Source organism: Sciurus carolinensis, chromosome 7 (assembly GCF_902686445.1).
Source record: "Sciurus carolinensis chromosome 7, mSciCar1.2, whole genome shotgun sequence".
NCBI lineage: Eukaryota > Metazoa > Chordata > Mammalia > Rodentia > Sciuridae > Sciurus > Sciurus carolinensis.
This window is the reverse complement of record NC_062219.1, coordinates 121,688,358-121,714,313: the sequence shown is the minus strand read 5'-3', so window position 1 is coordinate 121,714,313 and position 25,956 is coordinate 121,688,358. Positions and strand designations below refer to the sequence as shown.

Genomic DNA, 25,956 nt, shown 5'->3' with positions numbered 1-25,956 from the left:
CCAATCCAGAGGCTGCACTGTGAACAGGTGTTTGGAAGGCAGTTTTTATTTCTCAACTGACCATGGAGAGCAGAGGTGGAGCCATCTTAAGTCAGCCATGCTTCAGATGCTGCTGCAGGAGTCAGAAAATCATAGAAACACCTCCATACTGTCCCAGAAAGCACCTACCTGCAACCTAAGGTGTACCTAGCAGAGTGTGAGTGAAATAGGCACAGAGAAGACTGTACCCAGGGGTGTTCAAGTAGGAAAAGTGAAGGAGAGCCCAATTCTCTTCTCCTTTGAGTCTGGTGGCTTACAGGACCAGTCAAAACTGGTTGGGAATCTGAACAGGCAGGTGTGAATACTCAGGGACTAATCCTGGAAAAGTTGCAGGCAGCAGAGTGTATCGAGGATTTGTTCCCCTTCCCCATGAGAAGAATTCTCAGGAGGCTCCTTGGATCCAGACTCCAAACAGAGATCAGCAACCTCCAAGTCCTAGGAGTTTGTTATCTAATCTCTCCAGAGCAGAGAATACCCAACAAAGACCCAAAGGCCCAATTAGACCTAAGCCTCAGCCACCAGAACTCCCCTCTTAAAACTCTGTTATAGTCCAACCCTGGGAGTGCATCGATCTGGTCTGTGCAGACAAAATTCAACCAACAGTACTTCCCATTCCATCTAACCTCACTGATGAGAAGGGAAGCTAAGATTTATTTCAACTGGCTTCAGTCTTAGGCCACTCCAACTGGCAGCTCAGTAAGCAATACAAGAGGAATGATGTATTCCAAGTCCTGAAAAAAAAATAACTCTCAACCAAGATAGCTATATCCAGCAAAACTATCCTTCAAAATCAAAGATGAAATAAAACCTTCCAAGATAAACAAAAACTAAAAGAACTCATGACTACTAAACCAGCACTGCAAAACTCAAAGAAACACTCCACACAGTGCTAGGGCTATAGTTCAGAGGCAGAGCACTTGCCTCACATGTATGAGGCACTGGGTTCAATCCTCAGCAGCACATAAAAATAAACAAAGGCATTCTGTCCATCTACAACTACAAAAAAAAAAAAAAGAAAGAAAGAAAGAAAGAAAGAAAAAAGAAATATTCCACACAGAAGAAATTTTTTTAAAATCCCAGAGCTCACAAATGAACAAATATCTTTTGAAAAGTAGCACACAAATGAGAAACAGGACCAAATTATACATTATGAATAAATCAAATGGCAGGAATTAATAAATATTTCTCTCTCATAACATTGGATATAAATTCTTTCAATTCTCCAATTAAAAGCTATAGACTGGCAGAATGGATTTAAAAACAAGACCTAGTTATATTTTGTTTGCATGAGATGCACTTTACAGACAAAGACAGTCACAGCTTGGAACAGAAAGGATAGAAATTGATATGTCATGCAAATGGAGCCCCCAAACAAGTATAAGTAGTTACTCTTATATCTGACAAAGCAGACTTCAAACAAACTTTATCAAAAGAGAAAAAGAAGGTCATTCATACTGATAAAGGGAACAATCCAATAAGAAGATATAACAATAATAAATATTTATGCCCCAAACATTGGTGCAGCTAATCACATAAAAGACACTACTCAAATTGAAACCTCAGAAGGTCATCTATGATGTCTAGATCAGATAGGAGTGGAGACTTCTTTGGGGACTGGTGGATTTTTTGTCTTTGCATGATAAAGTCTTTTGCAAAATAGATCCAATTGAAGGATAATATTAAAATTTGGCAATGACTTGCGAGTCTGAGGAGGAGAATTGCAAATTCAAAGCCAGCATCAGCAACTTATCAAGACCCTGTCTCAAAATTTAAAAAAAAAAATTTTTTTTAAAGGGCTGAGGATGTGGCTCAGTGGTTGAACACCCCTGGGTTCAATCCCTGGTTCCTACTCCTAAAATACAGGGCTATTGTTGATGGGTCACTGCTCTGAGTTTCCTAAGTTATATAGGGACTATGCAATATTGCAATAGAAGATAAGGTATCTCTTTCTCAGTTTATCAGGATTGAAGCCGTCCCAATGTGAAGAACACAGCAGAGAGGAGACTCCTGTGGCATGGAGTTAGTTCCTTCTATGGTTGACTGTAAAAAAAGAAAACTCTAAGGATCCAGGGTCTAGATTTCAAATTCCATCCAAAGTGTCCTTAAGAACAATAAGTTACCTTTGACACAGATATTCCTGGGGGCATCTCCTTGGAGATCCTGGCCTAGGATGGCCAGACATCTCTGGCCCTTAGAGTGGACACTGGTATCAATGTAGATTGTTCCCTAGTGCCTATCTTTCTCTAATTCCATGAGTCCCTTCTGGCTCCTAAATCTCTCAATGAGATGATGAATCTCGCAGCAAAATGTTGATTACAAAAGACAAGGAATCAGGTAAAACCTAGGACTGGATAAAGAGATAAGAAGCTGACCCAAAAACCTATGAGAATAAGTTCATTTGCCTAGGGAGCAGGTAGAGTTTTCTCCAAGGACAGTGACCAACAATAATTTGTGGAACTCAGGACACAATGTCTGACTTTGGGCATCTTTATAAGTATTTTCACAGGTCTAATGAAATTTAACCTCTCTATCCCAGAGGCTAAGGAGCACCCAGACTTCTTGGCTTTATTCCAGTAGCCTGGCCTTTGTTTCCATTCCCTCCCCATACCTAAATAATAAAAGGGACAGTGATCATCCTCCAAGTCTGGCTTATGCTCTTAAGGCCTGGGAAATCACCAGAGCCAGTAGACCCTAACCTCCCCATGAGGGGTGGGTGGAAGCAATTGGTGCAAAAGGAGCATTTTGTCTCCAGGAGGAGGTTCAGAAAACACTTCAAGAGAAGAAATTGGTAGCCCAGACATAAAGTCCTGTTAAGAGGTGAGTAAAGAAGGAAAGAAGAATAAAGAGTGATAGGACCAGGTTTAATGTCCACAACAGAGATAGAAAGGGAGGTTTGCAGCATGATTAGCCTTGACTGAGCTATTTCCATTGAATGACCACAGATTGGGATAAGTGGATGATTTGACTGTGCACCTGTGATAGCACAACCAAGACTCATAATTGTATTATTCTGTCACAGGAGTCTCCAAGTGGAGGACTCCCTATTGCCTTTTAGCTGTATGACTGGTGCCCACTGACAGTGCAGTCAAGGTCCACGGTATCTCATTGACTACAACTAAAGAAATTGAGGCCGAAAGGAAGAAGGCAATTTTTGTATTAAAAGAACAAAACCAGGGATGGGTCCATAGGGCCCCAAGGTCCCAGTGAAAGTACATGGCAGAGAGACTGAGCAGTACCAAAGGGTCCCACAGGGTCTTCACCCTTTCTGGCTATAGCGTTCCCAACACTCTGAACAAAGGTACCTTCAGATCTTTCTGGGAATGCCCCAAGAGCCACCAGTTCCTCCTCAGTCCAAAGTGGTACTACCAGAGAGCCTGATAGAAAAGAGATTTCAATGGGGGACAACCCTAGAGGAGGACTTGCCTCCTCTGCATGCAAACAATTCAGTTGATGTATCTAGCTAGAGTGTGGCTCAAGGACCTGATGTCTGGCAAGTCTTGTCTTATATGTGGGCTGTGCCTCGGTCCCCTCTCTGTACAGACTTGATTGAAGGCTTTTCCCCATTTTTCCTCAGTGGTTACTTTATTTTTGCCTAATTAAAATACAGTACTTGTGGCAGAATTTGCCATGGTGATTAGCTCTCAGTGATGGCAGTTATCATGGTAATGGGACTTAGTGGGAACAAGGACATGATGACTCATCCATCTTGTACTTCAGCTGGTACTTTTCTTGTACCCTTCCTCCACCATCTTGACATCCCTAAACTCCTACCTCAAAATTCAACAAAAAACATTTAAAGAGTAGTAAGAATGGCACGATCAACACTGTTACCAGTCAAATCAGAAGTTAAAGATTATGGAGACCTTAGACCTTCAGAACCACAAAGGCAAAATCTGTCAGTACAGCCAGGGGGAAGGAAAGTCAGGAATGAGGCCTGAAATAGTTAGAGCCTAACTCCAAGTGGAGAAAGTTCATAAATTAACAACCTTTATTTTTACTTGAGGACATGATGTGACAAAGGGGACAAGGATTGGATAGATTGTTTTGTTGATAGAAGTTGATAATAAACAAGGCAAGGCAATAAAGTCATAGAATAAAGAGAATTTTTATACAGGGACTCTGCATATCATATAGTAACACATTAAGAAGTACTTCTATGACAGACAGTTGACTGAACTCTGGAGATAGAAAAAAATAATAAGACATGGAGTCCTGCTTACCACATAGAAGACATATAAGCAGATAAGAGGTCCCAGCAGAAATATTTATGAAATATCAAATAGTCACAAAGGATCAGGAAAGCTTCCTAGTGGAAATGGCACTCAAGAATTGTTTCCAAGTCTAACAAACCATGAGCGGCATGGAGATGTGCAATGCAAAGCTTTCAGAAAAGTGAAAGTAGTTTGGGATTAGGAAAGGGGAGAGAGACAAACGAAGCCAGACTGTCAGGGATGGGGGTTCATCAGGCTAAGGAATTTGAACTTAAAGTCCATTATGCAAGTTGATAGTAAGGGAAGTGTCATGGGCAGTTTCACACTTCAGAAAGAACACTCTGGAGGGAAATGGGTTAGAAGGTAGAAAATTGGAGGCAGAGAAACAGTTAGGTGACTGTTAGAGTAACACAGGCCAGACATGATAGAGCCAGACTAAAGTACAATGTGGGGACACAGGAGTTACAGATGAGGGAGCAGACACAGCACCATGTGTTTTTCTCAGTTACATATTGGAGACGGTAGAGAGCCAAAGGTGGAAGATGCTTAGGAGACCAAATGCATAGTGATTCCAGTCACCCAGGAGGAACAGTTAGAGAAATAGTATTTTTCATTTTAGGTAGTTTGCATTTACAGGTTCTACCACCTCACATATAAGATGTTGTTATATGAATCCCCAGAACCTGTGACTATGTCACCCTACACAGCAAAGTGGACTTTCCACTAGTGATTAAGGATCTTGAGATGGGGAGATTATTCTGGATTATCTAAGTGGTCCCTATGTAATCATAAGGGTCCTTACATGTGAAAGAAGCAGACAAGATAGTTAAAAAAGAAGATGTGACAACAAAGGCGGAGGTGGATTCCAAAAGTAATTGCCAGAAGGACACCATAGTCAAGGAATGCAGGCAGCCTCCAGGAGCTGGAAAAGACAAGAAAAAGATAGTCCTCTTGGACCTCCAGGAGGGAACACAGACCTGAAAACACCTCAATTAGCCCCAAACAACAGTTAAAAGAAAATCTTTAGGCATAATTCAACTTAGCAGTATCATCTGAGCAAAGAATCATTTATGAATCAGGCAGTTTCCAGAACCAGGAGAAGTTCGGAAAGCTCCACCAACAAGGGCAGGCAGTATTCTTGGACAGAAAAAGGAAATGACATATAAAAATAGCTTGATTGGTTACAGTTCAGCATTTGCCCTATTTGGGTATAGTGTGATGAGGCATTTGCCTCATATGGAACTGGTCGTGGTCATTTGACAGCCTACGATTAGCTGAAGCTTGACTGAGACTAAGCTTTTTGTAACAAGAATATACTCTTAAGTTAGGCTGTAGTTTATTTTCATACCAGGTGAGGTTACATTCACTATGTAGGAATTTGAAGTACAGAAGCAGCTTTAGGCTTAATTGAATTTAACAAGACTTATTTCAAGTTTATAACATTCAGAACTGTCAAATAACAAATTTGTGTCGTTTCATCAAAATTGTGGTAACTTGTTACAATGACATTGGGATACATCTACAATTGAGAAACAATATAGCGCAGAGCTCAGATTCTGGAGTCAGATTTGAATCACGTAATACCCACATGAACTTGTGCATGTTAGTTACCATCTCTTAGCCTTCAATTTTTCAACTGTAAAATGAGACTACCTAACAGAATTTGTATCTGGAAAGAGAATGCAGAGAGAGTGAAGTCAGCTGTGTTTCATAACAAGCTTTATAGAAATACTGGATGTTCTAAGCCATGTTCATGTATAACTCTGTTTAAAAAGTAAAATAATTTTAAATTAGTAAAATATTTAGGAAAATTTAAAAAGATAAAAAGACTTCTGTTTTTATTTTCTGAGATGAAAACATTGATACATTTAAACTCCTTCCAAAAAAGTAACTAGCATACTTACAAGATGAATAGAGTTCTATACAGTAGTTTTCAATATATTCCCATATTAAAATCTATTTAATACAAATTTAATTAATTATATTAGGTTAAAATGTTAACAATACTCCACTAAATTACCACTACAATCGTATAACTTTGAGAAAGCTCAGGAGATTAACAGAGGAAATTAAAATTGACCTTCCTGAACAACAATCAAAGAAAGTCACATATACAAGGGTCGGGGTGTTCATTATACTGGTTACTCAAAACAATTCTAAATAACCTCAATGTCTCTTGAAAGAACATACTAAGAAACTAAAAAAGTGAATCACAAAAGTAAGCTACACAGGCTAGCCAAGTGCTGACAGCAACAGAAGCTTTGCACATAAAGAAATAAGCTCTGATAGATGATTTCAGATCCATAATATTAGGGGGAAAAAAGCAGGAGCATCTTTTTAGATAAATCCTAGAGTATAACACAATCATGACTTTTAAATATTTTTTAAGAGATTACACCAGACTGAATAAAATTAAAAGTAGAGCTAGCTCTCAAATAATATGGAGGGTTTATCTTAGGGAAAAAAAAAAACAACAAAACAGGACTGTCCACAAAAAGATGCAGTAAGAAATGAGGAAACCCATGGTACCTACACACAATGGAATATTACTCAGTCATAAAGAATGAAATTATGGCATTTGTTAGTAAGTGGATGGAACTAGCGACTATCATGCTAAGTGAAATAAGCCAATCCAAAAATATAAAGGTAGAATGCTCTCTCCAATATGCAGATGCTGACTCACAATGGCGGGGGATGGGGAGGTGTACAGAGGTTTACTGAATTAGACAAGAAGGCATGGGGGTAAGGAAGCAGGGATGGGAATGAGAAAGACAGTAGAATTAATTGGACATAAATTTCCTGTGTTCATATATGAATACATGACCAGTGTATCTCCACATCATGTACAACCACAAGATTGGGAAGTTATACTCCATGTATGTAGGATATGTCAAAATAAATTCTACTGTCGTGTATAACTAAAAAGAACAAATTTAAAAATCCTCGCTTAAAAAAAGAAATGAAGAAACCCCTGGTGACAAAGAATACACTAATATCATGAGCCCAAGTATACACACCATTGGTTTAAGAAAAATATCCTAGGAGAAAAAAAAAATTAAATGTAAGTGAAATCTCATAACAAAACTAAACCATATGAGGTACAAAACAAAATAATTGCTTCAGTAGTTAAAAGAGAATCAATTTATATAAGAAACATGGAAAGGATAAGCATATAACAAAGAATCCATATTCATAGACTTCATATCAGCATTAAATGGAACAGAAGAATAGCTCATTTTGACAAAGAGTTGAAAAAGCAACTGTAAGAAAGTGTAATCCAAGTTGATGTACATACATGAAATACTGGATTACATTATTCAATACCCGTTCATGACAAAATGCTCAGAAAAGTAATAAGAGAGGGGAACTGCCTCAACTTGATAAAGAGCATCTTCAGAAAACATTACAGCTAACATACTTAGTGGTAGAAAGTTGAATATTCCCTCCCCAAAGACAGAGCACAGCATGGATGTCCACTCTCACCACTTATTCAACATAGCTTTGGAAGTTCATTTTGTTGTTGTTGTTGTTGTTGTTGTTATTTGGTGCTGGGAATTGAACCCAGGGCCTCGGGCATGCTAGGCAAGCACTCTACCACTAAACCACATCCTCGGTCTGCTTTGAAAGTTCCAGACAGTGCAATAGGCAAGAAAAAGAAATCAAAAGTATACAGATTACAAAGGAAGAAATGAAAAGGTTTCCATTTTCAGATGACATAATCACCTACATAGGAGTTTCAAGGAACTTATATAGAATTAACAAGTGAGTTCAGCAAGGTTACAGGATGCATGACACACATAAGAAAATCAACTGTATTTCTGTATACTCATAATTAATACACAATACACTTAAAATCACTCAGCCTTTTTGGCTGTGACCACCTCCCTACAAGATCATTACCCTATGTCCATGTATGATTTCATGAATGGTATGAATCTACATCATTTATAACCACAGAAACAAAATGATGTCCCCTTTTGTGTACAATGAATCAAAATGCAGTCTGTAAAAAATTTTTTAAAAAATAATTTTTTTAAAAAAAAGAGCATACCTCTCACAAAGGATCCCCTTCCTCTGTCTCCAGGAGAGAAGAGGAAACACAAGAAGAAACACGTGGTGCAGAGCCCAGGTCCTACTTCATGGATATGAGATGCCAGAATGCTAAAGAGACACCATAGCCTTCAGCCATGCACAAATGACAGCTTGGCGTAGTGGCTGCTCCACTGTCCTTTGCCAGCCTACAGGAGGAGAAGCAAGCTTATAGGAAGATATTCCTTTTGGTAGAAATAGCACTAAAAGCACCCTAATCAAGATGAAGAGAAATTCATCCCAGTAAACACATTTTTGTTTTTTTAAATTACTCAGAAAACTGAAATATTTATGTATAATTCTAATAGAACATATGCAAAATTTGTATGCTGCAAAACACACAACACTAATAAATCAAAGAATATCTAAATAGATGAAGAAATGTACTATGTTCATGGGTGGGAAGAATTAACATAGTAAATATGCTGATTCTCCTCAAATTGAAAAAACAAGTTTAACAAAATTTCTATCAAAATCTCTGCAAGACTTATTGTAGAGTCTAGACAAGGTTATTTTAGAATAACCTTGTTTAGAATGGCAAAGGAACTAGAAGAGCTAAAACTATCTTTAAAAAGAATAAAGTGATTGGAATTCCACCTGCCTCAATTTCAAGACTTATAGCTACAGAAATCAAGAGTATCAGGTACTGATAGAGGAATAGGCACAGATTCAAGGAGCAGAATGAAGAACCTAGAAGTAGACCAACACAATGTGCCCATTTTTTCCAAGAAGCAAAAGCAAATGCAATAGAGAAAAGGCAGACTTTTCAATAAATGGTGCAATTGAACATCCATAGGCAAAGAAGTACCACACATGATATAAAAATTAACTTAAAATGATCACAGACTAACACGTAAAATGTAAAACCAGAAGACTTTTAGGAGAAAAACATCTTCAGGCAGGGACCTACACGAAAGGAAAATTGTGGGGAGAAGAATCAAAACTGAGCCAGGTGAAACAAGGAGGCAATGGAAAAGAAGTTCAAAGTAAGAGGTGTAAAGAGAGTCAGGTACCCTCCCACAGTGAGATATTTCATTCTAGAACTATACCAAAAAAAGGACAGAAGAGGGAGCTCTATAAAGGTAGAGGAAACCATCCTGAACTATGCCTTCCTCTATAAGTTTGAGAAAATGAGCAACAGAAAAGAACTGAGGCTGTATCTAATAAAAAAAAAAAAAAGCTAGTGCTTTTTACTGTTGAATATGGAAAAGAAATTTTTAAAGACAATATAAAATAGAATAATATAATTTCAAACAACAAAAGCACAACAGAAGTAATGCTACAAAGGAGACTAAGCTAGAGGCTATTTCTAAACAAACTAAATATCATTAGGAAAGTTTTATAAAATATGAAATAACCACATAAATCAGAATTATAACATATATAAAATATATAACCGTCCTCAGGAAATAATTAGAAATAAAACAATTTCAGAAATGAAAAGTAAATTAAGGAAAAGAAGAACAAATAAATACAAGAAAGAAGCCCTCAACAGAAAAACAAAATGTGACAATGTAACCTTTTCTTAATGAAAAAAAAAATAGAGACATAAAGAATTCAACAAAAAATTATAAATATTGAAGACATGCAAAAACAAAACTAAAATGTGAATGACAGGAATACCTGGAAAAAGAAAAATCAATGCAAAGATAAATCTCAATAAAACATTTCTAAATTTAAAAAAAAATTGGGCAACATACGGAAAGACTACATGATTTATCTGAGAAATTCAACCCAAACAACCAAAATCAATATACTGATAAACTTTTTGAACATTAAAGAAAGAGAAAATATTCTCTGGGTATCCCCTAGAAATTAGCAAATGACTCATTGATCATTTAAATATCATCAGAGTTGTTGATAACAAATTTACATGAAAATGTAGTAATGTTTTTAAGATAATCAAGAGCAAAAAATAGGAATGAAGTTTTTTATATCCAGCCAAATTGACTTTCAGCTGTAAGGTGCAAGAACTTCCTGAATGCTTGTGTCCCCACAAAATTCACATTATAACCTAACCCCCAATGTGAGGTTAGGAAGTAGGGTTTAGAGGAGGTAATTAGGGAAAGCCCTCTTTAGTGGAATTAGAACCCTTATAAAAGAAACCCCCAAAAGACCCCTAACCCTCTTTCCAGCATGTGAAAAATTAGTGAGGTGTCAAGAGACACTCATCAGAACCTGACCAGGCTGGCCTGATCTCAAATCTCCAAACTATAAGAAATATATTTCTGTTTATAAGCCACCCAATCAATGGCATTTTGTTATAGGAGCACAAACACTAAGACACTCCCTGAAGCCTTTCTTGAGAAACCTACGAAATAAAGAGTTTCAAACAACCACAATGACTACGTCAGTGGTTCACAAACTTTTTGGTATCATAATACCTTAAAAATTGAGAACCCTAGGGGGTTAGTGCTGGAGTGCTTACCTAGCATGTGTGGGGCACTAGGTTCGATTCTCAGCATTAAATATAAGTTAATAAATAAAATGAAGGTCTATCAACAGCTAAGAAAATATTTTTTAAAAAAATTGAGAACCCTAAAAGAACTTTGGTACAGAGTGGAATACTATTCACCCCAAAAAAGATGTCATTTTTGACAACACAGTGGAACTGATGATCATTATGTTAAGTGAAATAAGTCAGGCACAGAAAGACAAGTACTGTATGATCTCACTCATGTATAACCTAAAAAAAAGTCAAATTTCATAGAACTCAAGAGTGGTTACCAGAGGCTGCAGATAATAAGGGGGTGGGGAGGGATGAGTAAAAGTTGGTCAACAGGTGCTAAATTACAGAAAAGAGAAATAATTCTGGTGTTCTATTTCACAGTAGGGTGACTGTAGATAATAATTGTACTATATATTTCCAAAAAAAAAAACTATCAGAAACAATTTTGATGATTTCACCACCAAGAAATAATAAATGTTTTGGGAAGCAGATATGCTTACCCTGATTTAAACATAACATAATATATACATGTATTGAAACATGACTCCATAAAATACATACAATTTTTATATATTGATTAAAAATGTTTAGAAGAAGAAATAAACTCCAGTTTATGTGAGTTATGTCAAGCAACATTAATATCTTTTTAAATAATAACATTTTTAAATAATAACATTAATATCTTTTTAAATGTCTTTTTAAATAACAGAAATAAACCCACTACATGCCACAAAATAGCATATTTTCCACACAAATAACATATTTGTGTTATTTGTATAAAATAACATATTTGTGTGGAAAATAGCTATATTTTCCAGCAGAACACTGAAATATAAGGAATTGCTTTACATTTTTAAACTCTCTATTGTGAGTCTTAGGAATGATAGCTTGGTTACATATTCTTCTCTTTTCAAACTCTAACAATCATTGTTTTGGTTGAAGTACATGAAGAAAATCTAGCTATGCTCTGAAATATAGTTGGAAAGAGAAGAATTTTAATAGCTTTCCAGCTATTACAGATATTCTTCTACAAGATTAAAACTCATCAAGCAGCATAATTTTTACAGGTTAGTTACAAAGTAGAATCTGAAACCTTACCAATGAACTTTTTATATTCTGTTATGTTAAAAATTAATTGATCTGCTGGGTATGGTGGTGCACCCCTGTAATCCCAGCGACTCAGGAGGCTGAGACAGGAGGATCACAAGCTCAAAGCCAGCCTCAGCAACAGTAAGGTGTTAAACAACTCACTGAGACTCTTGTCTCTAAACAGAATACAAAAGGGCTGGGGATGTGGTTCAGTGGTTGAGTGTCCCTGAGTGCAATCCTCAGTACCCGCTTCCCCAAAAATTAATTGGTCTATCCTCCTCTTTGAATAGAGCTTTTATCCATCCATTTTGCCACATCATGCATTGATTATTTGTAAATTATTGATTCATGGAGTTATGCAGATCTTTAAAATGTTAACACATTTCATTAAACAATGTTTTCAAAACCATGTTTGCTCAAATCACCACCAATAACATCAGGGAAATATTTAGTAATGGGAAACTGTAGCAAATAAGTTTTTCAAATTTTTAATTTTCTCTTGAAAATATAATTTTCAGGGCTGGGGTTGTGGCCCAGTGGTAGAGCGTTTACCTAGCATGTGTGAGGCACTGGTTTTTATCCTCAGCACCACATAAAAATAAATAAGTAAATGGTTAAAAAAAGAAAATATAATTTTCAATGTCAATGAAATTTTCCTTCAGGTAATAGGCCTTTTTTGTTTGATTAATGCAAATAATTCAGTGAAAAGAACAAAAAGTATATAATAAATAAACAAAGAAGGAATTACAAAATTAGAAAAATCACCATTGTGCAATACCCAATATATTAACAAAATTAGGCAATTAGCATCAATGGTTGCTAACACCACAAAAAGGGAATCAAGTAGAACTACATGTCTTGTGGTGAAAGACCACGCAGCCACCTTCCAAAATGATCAAACTGGAGTCTAATCCCACCTCTGCACCAGATGCTAATTGGCAAAAAAAAAAAATATATATATATATATGCTTATATATATGCATATATATAGTGAGAGAGAGAGAGAGAGAGCGCGTGCAAAGGAGCATGCTAAACTGCACCATGTTTATGCAGGCACCAAAATCCAGAGTGTGGGAAACACTTCAGGTCCAATGACTGTGGCTTTTCCATGAATTAATCATAATGAAAAGAAGGGGATGGAGAAGAAACCCGTGAAACCCATGAGACATAACAGACAACTAAGCGTGGTGTGCAGGAATCACACTTGGGTAAATAAGCTGTAAATAACTACGAGAAAGGAGTTACTGTAAATGGGATGAAGGGGGTTTGATTGTCCTGAGGCACATGGAAACTTTTGTAGTGGCTGGCAAAGTTCTATTTCTTGACCTGAGTGATGACTACAGGGGTTCTGCCTTCAATAATCCATTAAGTCATACATTTTGTGTGGTTATCTGTATCTCCACTTTATTTTGCAATAATTTTCTTTTAAAAAATAGTAACTGGAAACAGTGACTAAGCATTTGTCTGCTGAAGACAGTTGAGACTGCAGTTGAAAGACAGATTTAGGAATTCAGGAAATTTCTGGATTGAGTCTTTGGAAATGGGAACTAATGAAGCACACAAGCAAAAGAAAGGACAGAGGGAGGGAGATGCGTGCTCTCACAGCACAAAACTCCAAAATCCATTCAGGACTCCAGGATCAAGGAAAAAAGTCCTTCCCAAAATGGCGACCTCTAGAATGTCCTTTACCTCACCATGGCCCAGGCCACTTGACACAACTTCAGGCTTCAGGAGAGCTTTGATTAGGACCTGAGTACGGCTTCGGTAGAACACCTCTTGAGACCTGGGGAAACAGTGATGAAGGTCTCAAGAAGGGATCCCACCCTCCCATTCCAGGAACTCAGGAGACAGTACCACCAGTCAGGGCCACCCTCTGCCTCCTTTACCCCATGTTGTCTCCCTCTAACCAAAGCACTGGAAGAATAATCTGCTGCACAGAAACAAGGAATAAGAGACATTACCTCATCACCAGACTGAGTGTCCACCGATCCTGGAAAGAGACAATGGAATGATCCATTTAGGACAAAATTGATTATCCTGAGGAATAGGGAGTGGCCTGCACTGTCAAAACTTGTGTCTGGCTTCAGTGATCCTAGTGATCCCTGAGAAGTACAACCAGTCTTCCCTACCTCGGATCTTTGATGTAGGGAAAGTCGAAAACCAGAGAAGTCACAAGGCAGGTGGCAAGGTTCTCAGAGGCTCATTACCTTTCCAAGCCCTGAGGTGGATGACGATCCCCACCAGAAGGAAAAGTAGCCCAAATAGGAAGGCTGCAACTCCACCAAGTATCTTTTTCCAAGAATATTCATACTGTGCTCCTGCAGAAAACAGGTTTAAAGTTAGTGAGTAGCTCCCAATAGTTGATGCACCTTCTTAAAGTTCCAAAGTCCATACTGGACACCAGTGCTATTTGAAGAAGAAATAAATTTAAAGGTGGCACTCTGAGGCCAAGGTCTGCAATCACAGAATGGTTTTTTATTGATGCTTATATCCCATGAGAATGTCCCCTAAATACGAAGACCAAAGTAATGAAGGATAGCAGTTCCTAGAGTTAGAAGCAAATAATGAGGTGATTAAACTCTTTATTTCTTGGAAAATATGAGGATTCATAGTTGCTTTATTTTCTCCCATCCTAAAGCAAGGTCTATGATTTCTGTGACCCTCCCAGGTCAAGGGAAAGAAGGATTTGTGTTGTGACCAAGACAAACGGGGAAGTGACACCCTGTAAATGTTTGATCCTGAGTCAGGCCCAGAGAGTACAAGAAACTAGTACTCACTCCACTCCACAGAAATAGGACTCGACAGACTGGGGTGCTCAACAAGGCAGCTGTAAACATCTCCAAGTGAAGGAGTCACTTCCAGCATCACCATGGTCTGAAAGGTCCAGTCTCCATTCCTAAGAAGACCAGTGGACATAACCCCAGCTCTCTCCTCCTGTCCATTCCAGAACCACCTGATCTTTATGTCCCCTGGATAGAAGCCTGTCACAGAGCAGAGCAGCAGGTTGTGCTGATGCAAGAATGGGGTCTTCTCTGGGTACACTGTCACCTCTGGTTGTACTAGGAAGGAAGAGAAAAATGAGACATTGTAAAGGAACTACCAAACCGAGCCAGAGCAGGAGCTTCTTCAGGGACAGTCACCACCCCAATTTCTATCCCAGATCACCCAAGTGAAAAATAGAAGTGTAGAGATATTTCAGCCCCCAGAAACTGAGAAATAGGTTATTTTGATGCCCCCAAAGAGTATTTAGACCTTCTCAGGTTCTCCCACAATCACCCCTTCTATTGAGGCTATGCTAGTTCTAAAAGTCCCTGAGAACCTAGGAGGACTGGGACCAAGATCACAGTGACCTGACCTGTGAGGATAATGAGTGACTCACAGTTAGGGACAGAACATAGATACAAACTCCCCAACTTGTAACCCATTTATCCTGAAGCAAAAATTTACCTGTCACAAGGAAGAAGTACCATGGCCAGGATCTCATGGAGCAGACTCCCGAACCCCACTAGACCTGACCTTCCTCCTCACCTTTTCTCCCTACAGTGAAGGGGGCCCCCAAATAGTAGTTATGTCTACAGAGCAAATCCACAGAGGCTCTGCTCCTCTCCAGTATATCTGGGCGGTTGTTCCAGTGCTCAGCATCAGGCCGCCCCAGCTCTGTCAGTGCCACAAATATGCCCAGGTCACTGTCGAAACGTGCATACTCCTCCAAGTTGAAGATGAATCTGACCACAAACTGCACCTTCTCTGTCCCATTGGTGAAGTAACAGTCAGCCTTTGCCTGAATCACAAAATCTTCTGGAAGAAAAAAAAGCAAAAAACAAAAGGACCATGAAACAACCCCTCCTCTGGGAAGTCCCACTCCTGGCTCATTACGTCAGATCACACAGATCTGAGAGGAGGTTTTTTGACATCAGTATGCTCAAAAGCAAGGTGCTTAGTGAGAAAAGAAATAGAATGTGATTCAATGCACAATAATACATTTTAAAAAATTCGAATACTCACAGAAAAATAAGACTATATATTTTTTAAGCCACCCTTACGTTTAAGACATACCAGACACACTAGAACGAATATCTCTGGAGAGGAGAGGGCAAAAATGAAGACAATGGAGGAGAGGAGGATCCTTGTACTATCCAATGATTACAAAGTGCTGTGAACTCATTGAGGTTAACTCAAGTCTATGCACTTAATAATAATAAAAGAAAATTCAAAAGAAGTTAATAATACCGGTAGTTAAAGTGAGACCTTCCTTAAGGAAATGACATTTGAGAATTGAAGAATAATGGCTATTGATCTTGAGTTGTAAGTTTACTTTTATTTCAGCTGAGCCATAAGGATGACTTTCCTTAGTCAACCAGGCTCATCTCTCACTCAGCAGCTGATTTCAGGTAAGGTTCCAACCCCCAATTTTCCTACATTTATAGTCTCTGTTTTCTTTTATAGTCTAAGAAAAAAAATCTGAATTTTTAATCATCATTTAAAATCTGTGCTGATTATTTTTCAGATGTGTTGTTTAACAGACATTATAAACTCAGAGTAGTTTCTATTCTTTGAGAACCATGATACTTTTCCCCAGGGTTTGTTCCTCTTTTGTCTTTAAAATGACACTCTGACATTTAAAGGGGATTCTGTTCTTAGCACAGTACATCCTGTTTTCTACTCAAAATATATGCTTTCCTGGTCTAACATCACTTCATGTTTGCATAGCCTGTCTTCTTAGCAATAAGAATAACAGTGACAAATTATCTGTACCCAGTAATCCGAGAACAAGGATAACCAATGTATTCAACTTCTCAAAGCTTCTTACTACAGTTAAGACCATGTAATAAGATCTTTAAAATGACAGAAGAAATTGTTTTCAATATCATTCCTCCATAAACACCCTTATTAGATGAAGACAGAAGAAGTTACAATCGTCAGAATAATAAACTCCTGGTTTAAGAATAGCAGGTATTCTCAGACTGCCTCCTGCTCTTACAGTTCCTGGGACTGATATTGATACAACAAGAAATCTAAGTTCCCCTTCTTCCTACCCTTGAATCTTTGTCTCTGGTACAGGAAGTCCTTCTCCCAGGGTCAATGGGAGATAAATTGCATGATAAAGAAGAAAAAACCACTTTTCTATCAATGGGAAGAACAGTGCTCTTTGATGCCAGAATCCACTTCCACTCTGTCCAACCACCTGGACCAATAAGGAAAGACATCCCTCCCCCATGCCAATCCTAGTACACGAACCCAGAAAAACTTGCTCTGCACTTACCTGGAGAGTCTCTGTCTTGAGTGATGGAGAAATTCAGCCTGATCAGATTCACTAGCAGAGCTGTCACCCAGGGGGCCCATGCAGAGCCCATTCTGGAAGGGGGACAATGAGACAGTAAAATTATCAGCCTCTCTAGAATAGAACTTGCCTCCACACAGCTCAGTGAAAAAAAAATATTCATTAAGAGTATAGATAACTTTCTGAACTTTTTGGCCTCCATGGGATTGGAAACTTCCTTAAACTGTTAACCAATCAAGACAGAAGAGTTTTGCATCATTAGGCACTGGGCAGAATACTTTCATAAAGTTGTGCTACACTGGTCAAAAATTGGTTACCTGTAGAATCACTGAGAGTAGTTTAGGTATGTGGGAAATGAGCTCAGATAAGAAAAAAATACACACTCTCCATAACCCAAGGTACAAGAACGTGGTAGATTGTTTCTTATATATCCTGCTATACTTATTTGGCCCTGTCCCTGGACTGTTCTGACCAACTTCCTGTGAAACAGTTGACATTGACAGCAGAAGAAATAAAATGGACAACATTCTGAAGCATTTGTCCTAAGAGGAGTTAGTGAAGGGTTTATCAGAGAAGAAACAGAATAGATAACGGCCTGAAGAGTATGATTTTGTGTAAGCCAAGAGAGGGCCACAAAAAGGAAAAAAGGAATATGGAGAGAGGATTCTCAAAAGAATAAAATACTGCAAAATTATTTGTGAAGGATAAAATGTAAGAAAGCTTTGGGGAGGTCTAATCAGAAGGATGGCAGAATAAGACTCTCTAGTACATCTTGGCTGGAAAAACATCAATTAGAACAACCACCCATGCAAGAATACTTTCACAAGAGCTAAGGAAACCAGGTAAGAAATTACAGCACCAGGGTGTAGCACAAAATTAAGAAAAGATGCATTGAACCAGTTTTACGTTACTCATGTCACCCCTCCTCCAAATCCAGGCAGCTCATCACGGAAAGAGATACCCACATGGAGGAAGGAGAGGGGAGTAAGCATCAGATTTTGCCTCAGACTCCAATACCAGGTTGCCCCAGAAAACCCCAGTGCTGGGCAAGCTCCCAAGACTCTGACTCTTGGGCAGCCTGGTGAACTCAGTCTCTGTTGCTGCCTTGCTCTGGACCACCTCCAGCACTGGGCCAGCTCTGAAGGTCAGGGAATTTAAGTCTGCCTCTGCAGATAAAGGATGCAGGATGACCCAATGCAAGGTCAACCCCTGTGGCCCCAGACTCAAGGCCAGTACCTGTGGACTGAGCTTACCCCTATGCCAGAGAGACTAATGTATTCACAAGACTCTAGGCCAACCTGTGGAATTCAAGCTCTGGACTGCCCCAGCACAAGCCTCGACCTTTGTGGCCCCAATCTTCAAGGCCCCAGCACCAGGCTGATCCCTGCAGGATCAGTCATCAGGTCAGTATACATAGGCCCAACCTCCAGACTAGACCCGAAGGATAGATTTTCCAGGTCCACCCAGTGCCAAGTCAGCCCCTTCAGGTTTACCCCAGCATCAGGTTGGCATTCCTGGCCTCCCATAACAGGCAGGCAGGCTCCCATAAACAGAGGCTCAAGGCCTGCCCAGTGCCAGGCTTTCCCCATGACCCAACCTCTCAGTCATTCCCTGTAGATCTAAGCACCAGATCATGTTCCAGTATGGGCTCCTGGTGTATCCAAGTCCCAGGCTGGTTCCCAAAGCCCCAAGACCTAAGTCAGCCCTCACTGACCTAGCTTCCAGACCTGCACACCTTACCTCCAGCACAGTACCAGCAAATGCAGGCTCCAAGCCAGCCCCCAGGGCCCCAGGTGCCAGGCCAGCCTCAGGATAGAACACCAGGTCACAACCTGCTGTCATAGACTCCAAACCAGCCCCTATAAACTCAGGTTCCACGCCTGCCACAGTGCCAAGCCTGGGGTCCATACCAGTCCCTGTGGTACCAGGCTCCAGAGGACCCAAGGTCCAGGTCTACTTCAGCAGACCCCAATAGACCTGGTGACAGACCATACCCAATGGACTAAGGATCCAAGACCAACCTTGCAAACTAAACTCTAGGTTAGTCCCATGGACCTAGGACCCAGACCCACCACCACACACTTAGGCTTCAAACCCAGCCCAATGCCAGATAGTTCATGTACACTCAGGCTTCAGATAGGCTCCATTGAACTCAGGTTCCAGCCCCACCCTGGGATACTTAGGTTCCAGGGTCATTCTTGTGGATCCAATCAACTTGTCTCCAGTACTGGTTTCATTCTTTCATTCAACCCAATCAACCCTGATGCCAGACTCTCCTACCTACTGACCAGGTGCAGATCAGCCTTCCCAAAAACTCCAGCATCAAGCCCACTATTATACTACATCAAAGGGCTAACCCTGAGTCTGTGGACAAGCTAACTGCTGAAGGGTTTACCCAGACAAACAGTCTGCAAAGACTGGACTAAATCCCTACTTATTCAAATAAGCAAGCAGCCATGTAAGGTAACAACAACAAAAAAAAAAAAAAAAAAAAAAAAGAGAGAGAGAGAAAGCAAAGAGGTACAATACCATCAAATCTTTCCACTGTTGAACCCCCAAAATGGAAGCATATGAACTAAGAATAAGAATTCAAAATATTTATTTTAAAGAGTACATCAAACTACAAGAAAATAAATGAAAAATAATTAAATTATTTTTAAAAGTCAAATTCTGAAGCTGAAAAATGCAATAAATGAAATAAGAAGCACAATACAGAGCTTCAATAGCAAATTAATCAAGCAGAAGAATCTGTGAAGTTGAAGACAGTTTATTTGAAAATATACAGAGGAAGAAAAAAATTAAAAGTAATGATGAAATGTGGGTTTTATGGAACAGCATCAAAAAACAAATCCTGGAGGCATAGAATTTTAACAGGAAGAAAAGAAAAAAGGGTAGAAAGTTTATTTAAATCGATTACACATAAAACTTTCCCAAACCTTAGAAAATATACAAATATTGAAGTATAGAAAGTTCAAAGGTCTCCAGCTTCCACCCAAATAAAACTACACCAAGGAGTATTATAATCAAACTGTCAAAACTCAAAGACAAAAAGGATCCTGAAAGCATGGAGAGAAAAGAAGCAAATAGCATATATGAGGGAGTTTCTATACATTTAGTAGATTTATCAGAAGAAACTTTACAGGCCAGGAAAAAATGAGATATTATATTCAAAAGCTAAAGTTAAAAAAAAACTGCCAACTAAGAATACTTTACCCTGCAAAATTGAGCTTCAGAAATGAAGGAGAAGGGCTGGGGAGATAGCTCAGTTGGTAGAGTGCTTGCTTTGCAAGCACAAGGCCCTGAGTTAAATCCCCAGCACACACAAAAAAAAAAAAAAAAGAAAGAAAGAAAAAAGAAAAGAAATGAAGGAGAGATGAAGACTTTCCCAGAAAAACAAAAGTTGAAAGAAAAGGGTGTTAATTAGTAACATAAAAATATAGGACAGTTTTAAAATCATTATTTAAAAAGAAGTAAGCAATAATATCAAAATGTTTCAATGTGGGAGAGAAGGAGTAAAAGTATAGAGTGTTGGGGGTTTGTAGGTATTTTTAGCAATGAAAGCTAAGTTGCTTAAAATAACCTGTTATAAATATGAGATGTTTCTTGTCAGACTGATGGTAACCACAAAACAAAAATCTATCATAGGTACACAAAAGATGAAAAAAGTAAGGAATCAGCTGGGTGTAGGGATGCACACCTGCAATCCCAGCTACTCAGGAGCCTGAGACAGGAGGATGGTAAGTTTGAGGCTAGCCCAGGCCACTTAGCAAGACCCGTCTCAAAATAAGATAAGAAGGGCTGGTGATGTAGCTCAGTGTTAGAGCACTTGCCTAGCATGTGCAAGGCCCTGGATTCAAACTCCAGTACTTGGGGAAAAAAAAAAGTTTAATATTTTAAAACATGAGGAATCAATGCATACCACATGATCACAAAGGAATACATCAATAGACAAAGAAAAGAAAAAAAGGATCTACAAAACAACCAGAAAAAAAATTTCTAAATTACAGTATAAATCCTTACCTATCAATAGCAGTCAAATTTGCACTGACAAATTCTCCCCATTTGCTGGACCTTCACTGTAGAATGGTCCAGTATTGGGCCCTCTCTGTTGGGGTACAACTGAAAACATTAAAACAATAATTTAATATTGGCATTGAATAAACCATATATTGTAAAAACAAAAAATCTAAAATTAATCATAGTAGTTGGTGAGAAATTTTTTAACAAAAGGATTATTACATTTTGATGTGTTTCCTGATATCAGGGAAATCTATTATATACATAACTCAGTCATATTATAGCTTAAAGGTTAAAGGTTAATACTGATCATGTCAAAATGTCAACATATTCAGCAGAGGTGCATTTGTGGAAAAATTTTTCTCCTTATTCTTCAAAAGTCCTATAATGGATAAGAAATAGATGTTGAAGAAATGTCAAAAAAAGTTGCAAATGTAAATTGATTAAATGATCCCATCAAAAGATATAGAGAACTAAAAGGATTTTTTAAATGAAATCCAACCACATGCTTCCTACGGAAGACTCAAACCTTGAGAACATATGCAGGTTACAAGTAAAGAGATGCAAACAGATACTCCATGCAAATGGCACCCAAAGAGAGCCGGAGTGACAGTACTTATAACTGACAAAATATACTTCAAGTGAAAAACTGTCATGAAAAACAGACGGTTACTATTTAATGGTTGTTTTAGTCAGCTTTTGCATCATTGTGACCAAAACACCTGACAATAACAACTTAGAGGGGGAAAAGTTTATTTGGGGGTTTACGATTTCAGAGATATCAGTCCACAGGTGGCTGACTCCATTGCTCCAGGCCCAAAGTGAGGCAGCACATCATAGGGAAAGGGCCCAGCAGAGGAAAACTGCTCAGGTCATGGTGGAGTCAGAAAGCAGAGGGAAAAGAAGAGGAAGGAGTCACAGGAAGAACATTCCTTCCAGGACACGAACCCAGGGACCCACCTCTTCTAGCTGTGCCACACCTATCTACAGCTACCACCCAGTCAGTCCATTCAAACTAGGATGAACTAATTAGGTTACAGCTCTCCTTATCTAATCACTTCACCTCTGAATATTCCTGCACTAAAGGAAGCTTTGGGGGGCACCTCATGTCCAAATCATAACAATGATAAGGTAGTCAATTCATCAAGAGGACACAAACGCTGAAAATTTGCATGTACTCAGCAAAAAAAAAAAAAAAAAAATTTTTGCTGGGGCTGGGGAGATAGCTCGGTTGGTAGAGTGCTTGCCTTGCATGCACAAGACCCTGGGTTAGATCCCCAGCACCACAAAAAAAAAAAAAAAATTTTTGCATGTACCTAAATACACAAAGCAAATATTAATGGGAATGAAGGGAACAATATAATACTAGGGAGGTTCAAAACCCCACTTACAGGAATGTACATATCATTCCAACAGAAAATAAATAAGTAAACATAAACCATAAACTGCAATTTAGACCAAACGGACAGACAGACATATACAGAACATTCTATCCAACAACAACAGAATATAGTTTATTCTCAAGCACACTTAGAACATTCTCCAAGATGGATCATAAGGTAAGACTCAAAACAAGTCTTAACAAAGTTAAGATTGAAACTACATCAACTATCTTTCCTAACCACAATGATAGGAAATTAGAAATCAAAAACAGGAGAGATTTCAGAAAGTTCACAAATACATTAATCTGCCTCGAAGATTATAACAATTAAGAAAAAGATGAAGTACAGAGATATTGCTACCTCCTCTACCTTCTAGGTACAGAGAAACCTATACATACTAATCTCCTGGGTCTATGTGACTAGTTCTGGTCAAGAGCAGTGAACAAAAAGTTCTTGACCAAAGAATTTATCTATCAGTGCATGACTCTCCTCCTCTTGCTCTACCAAGTCAACCAACACAGCCTTGCATTGAAGTGGCAGAATCAAATATAAAAGCAGTCTAACCAGCTGAGTCATCACTAAGAGCAACTGCTCTAGAGCACCACCCAACCTGTAACAGAGTCTACTCAAGTGAGAAATCACCTTTATTTAACTAAGGGACTGGCAGTTGTTTGTTACTGTAGAGGAGAAATTGCTTCCTCTGTCTATCTGAAGTTCTCCAGATGGAGCCCTGTAAATTAGACTAACAAAAAACAGATTAACAAGGGAAAAGAGTACAAGTTTATTGAATGTCTTATGTTACATTAAGCCTGGGCGTATTTATACTAGATTTGATGAAGAGTAGGAGGTCCTGGGAAATGCGAGGGAACAAAGTATAAACTCAGATAACAAACTGGGGCAAGTTTAGCAAGTCCTGCATGTTTGGATCCCTCTCTCACTCCCCCTCCATCTCACATGAGGATCTTATGACCTGTCTCGGGGAGGCAGGCAAGATCAAAGAGCCCTTCTTCTACCCACCATTTCTCAGATTCCTTCAGCTTAAAATATTCGGTATGCAAAGGTGTCACATATTGGGAGAGCTTGTTCTGAGCCATATAATTATCAGTTTGACCTAATTTAATCCAACTAATATAGACCAGGAACAAAATGTTGACCCTCTCTCTCCATATCCCTCAGGTAGATTTGAAGATTCATGAATTAGAATCCTGACCTCGGGCTAAACAACAGCAGACACCTTATACATAGCCTGTGACTCATGATTTTGAACCTCAGAAGTGGGTGGTCATCTGGCTTCCACTGGGAGCACACATGTGGAGCTGAGTCAGAAGGTGGTGATCAGAAGGAAAGCCACTGAGGGTTTCTCCCTCCCCCCCCCCCTTTTTTTTCTCAATAGAACATAAAGTTTTACTTTCCACCACTCCGTAGGAGGCAGTAAGTTTTCAAATTAGACTAGTCTTGGTAAAAAAGACATAAGAGATTGTAAAGTGTTTCCACAAAATTCACAGGTGTGGAGAAAGGACTGCAAAGTTCACCTCAAAACACACACTCTGGAACCAATCCCACCATTGACTTATCCAAACGTCACACCGCTTTGTCCTTTGGTATGGAATACAGACTGTCCGACACTGATGACCACGGCTAGAAATGGGCAACTGCCGAGGAGGCCAGAAGGTGTTTGCACAGGAACATCCCGTGCTCTGACACTTGTGGTCTTTGCTTTAGCTTCCACTACAGAAAAACACAAAGACACCCAAGGCCACCCTGTCCTCCACCACCACAACTTGCTGCTGGCCACTTCCAAGCCATCTCATACCATTTGAAAATGATTGTGCTGTTTCTCTCTCTTTGTAAAAATAAGCTTCACATATTTTGTGTTGTGAGTTACAAGTGGGAGAGAGGCATCCTGTCTTCTACCAGCACAGTGTCCATCCCAACCTGGTCAGTGCACTGTTTCACAGTGGCCAGGACACTCAGGAGCTGCTGGTCCATAGCATCCAGGTGAGCATTGGAGAGCCTGGGTCTCCCTCCCTTTTTCTACTCTGGTCTTTTTCATGTATTTTATCTTATTTGGAAATTGAGGAAAACACCCTATGTGAAGTTAAGTGCATGGGATGTGACAAGGGCATTATCAGAAACAATAAAAAGCATGAGGGGAGAAAAGGCATAAGCTTGAACTGCCCCTCCTTACTTACAATGGCAAAAGATTTCCAATAGCCTGACCACCCATTAATAGGAGGAGACAGGCTAAATGAAACATGATACTTTCATAACATAGAATCCACTTAGCCATATAATTTTTTAATTCACTTTTATTGTAAACAAATGGGATACATCTTGTTTCTCTGTTTAGCCATATAATTTTAATGTAAACAGTGAAGTTTAGAATAGTGTATTTAGGGAGCCACTATTAGTGAAAATAGGGAGCAAGAATTTATACACATATTTGCTTAACTATATATTAAGTTTCTCTAGGATGATAATCATAAATATCAAAGTCAGGTTGCCAAGTGGGGAATGATGGGCATGAGGAGCCAGCTCCTCTGTATATTTTTGTCTTTTCAATCTGAGAAGACACAATTTAATATATTGCCTATTTAAAGAACAAGTAAGTTGTATCTTTCAACAAGAGAATGGTAGGAGTATAAGTGAATACAGAGAGTAAAGATAATTTTTTTTGTGTTGCAAAGTTGGTCAAAGTCTAATTTTCCTTCCTTTGTGACCCAGGCAAGTTAATGTTTTCAAAACCCCATTTTCTCATGCTTAGATTTGAGATAATAATACTTGCCACATAGTATTGTCCTGATGAAGAAGTAAAGATATATGTGTCAGGCACCTATCACAGTCATAGTGAATTGCTATTATTATAACTCAAGATTCCATAAAACTCTAGATTCAAAACGCAGTATTTCCTAGAACCACTAGATGGCACCAGACTCAAGTGGGTGATCCTTCAGCTCTCTTCACCATAAACCAAGAGCTCTGTTTCTTATTCCCTTATTCCCCCCCAAATCCTGACAACTCTATATTTCCTTTTCTTTACTTACAACTGCCTGTGGCCTCCTAGAAGCTACCCCACTGGGTGGGGAAAGTAAAGACTTGAAGCCAAATGCTATTTCCACAAAGGGCAGGGCAGGCAGGGCAGGGAGTTGTTCAAGTGTCCAAAGAAATCTATGAAGTCTTCCTAAGTGTTCTCCTCTCCATTCCTATTTTCCTTTAGTAAGCCTGGCTGGGTGGGAAAGATACTCAAGGTAAGTAACAAGAAGGGGAAATTATGGGACAAGGAAATCACATGGTGCTGGGAGTAGGAGGAATGAAGGAGGGAACTCCAGACAAACTGGAATTACTAATATCTGCAATTACCAGGCAGATCACACTTGAAGGAATTTGTCTGTCTAAATT

The 25,956-nt window shown here is 38.9% G+C and overlaps 1 protein-coding gene across 1 annotated transcript; it reads right to left on the bottom strand.

Annotated features, from left to right (window-relative positions):
• Positions 1–12,982: 12,982 nt before the first annotated feature.
• On the bottom strand, positions 12,983–17,278 carry LOC124988896 (HLA class II histocompatibility antigen, DO beta chain-like). Its single transcript, XM_047558722.1, has 5 exons — positions 17,141–17,278; positions 15,406–15,675; positions 14,655–14,936; positions 14,085–14,195; positions 12,983–13,660 (listed from the first exon to the last, which is right to left on the bottom strand). Exons 1-5 carry the CDS (start codon positions 17,229–17,231, stop codon positions 13,620–13,622), a joined length of 795 nt encoding a protein of 264 aa, XP_047414678.1. The 5' UTR covers positions 17,232–17,278; the 3' UTR covers positions 12,983–13,619.
• Between the last annotated feature and the right edge of the window lie 8,678 nt (positions 17,279–25,956).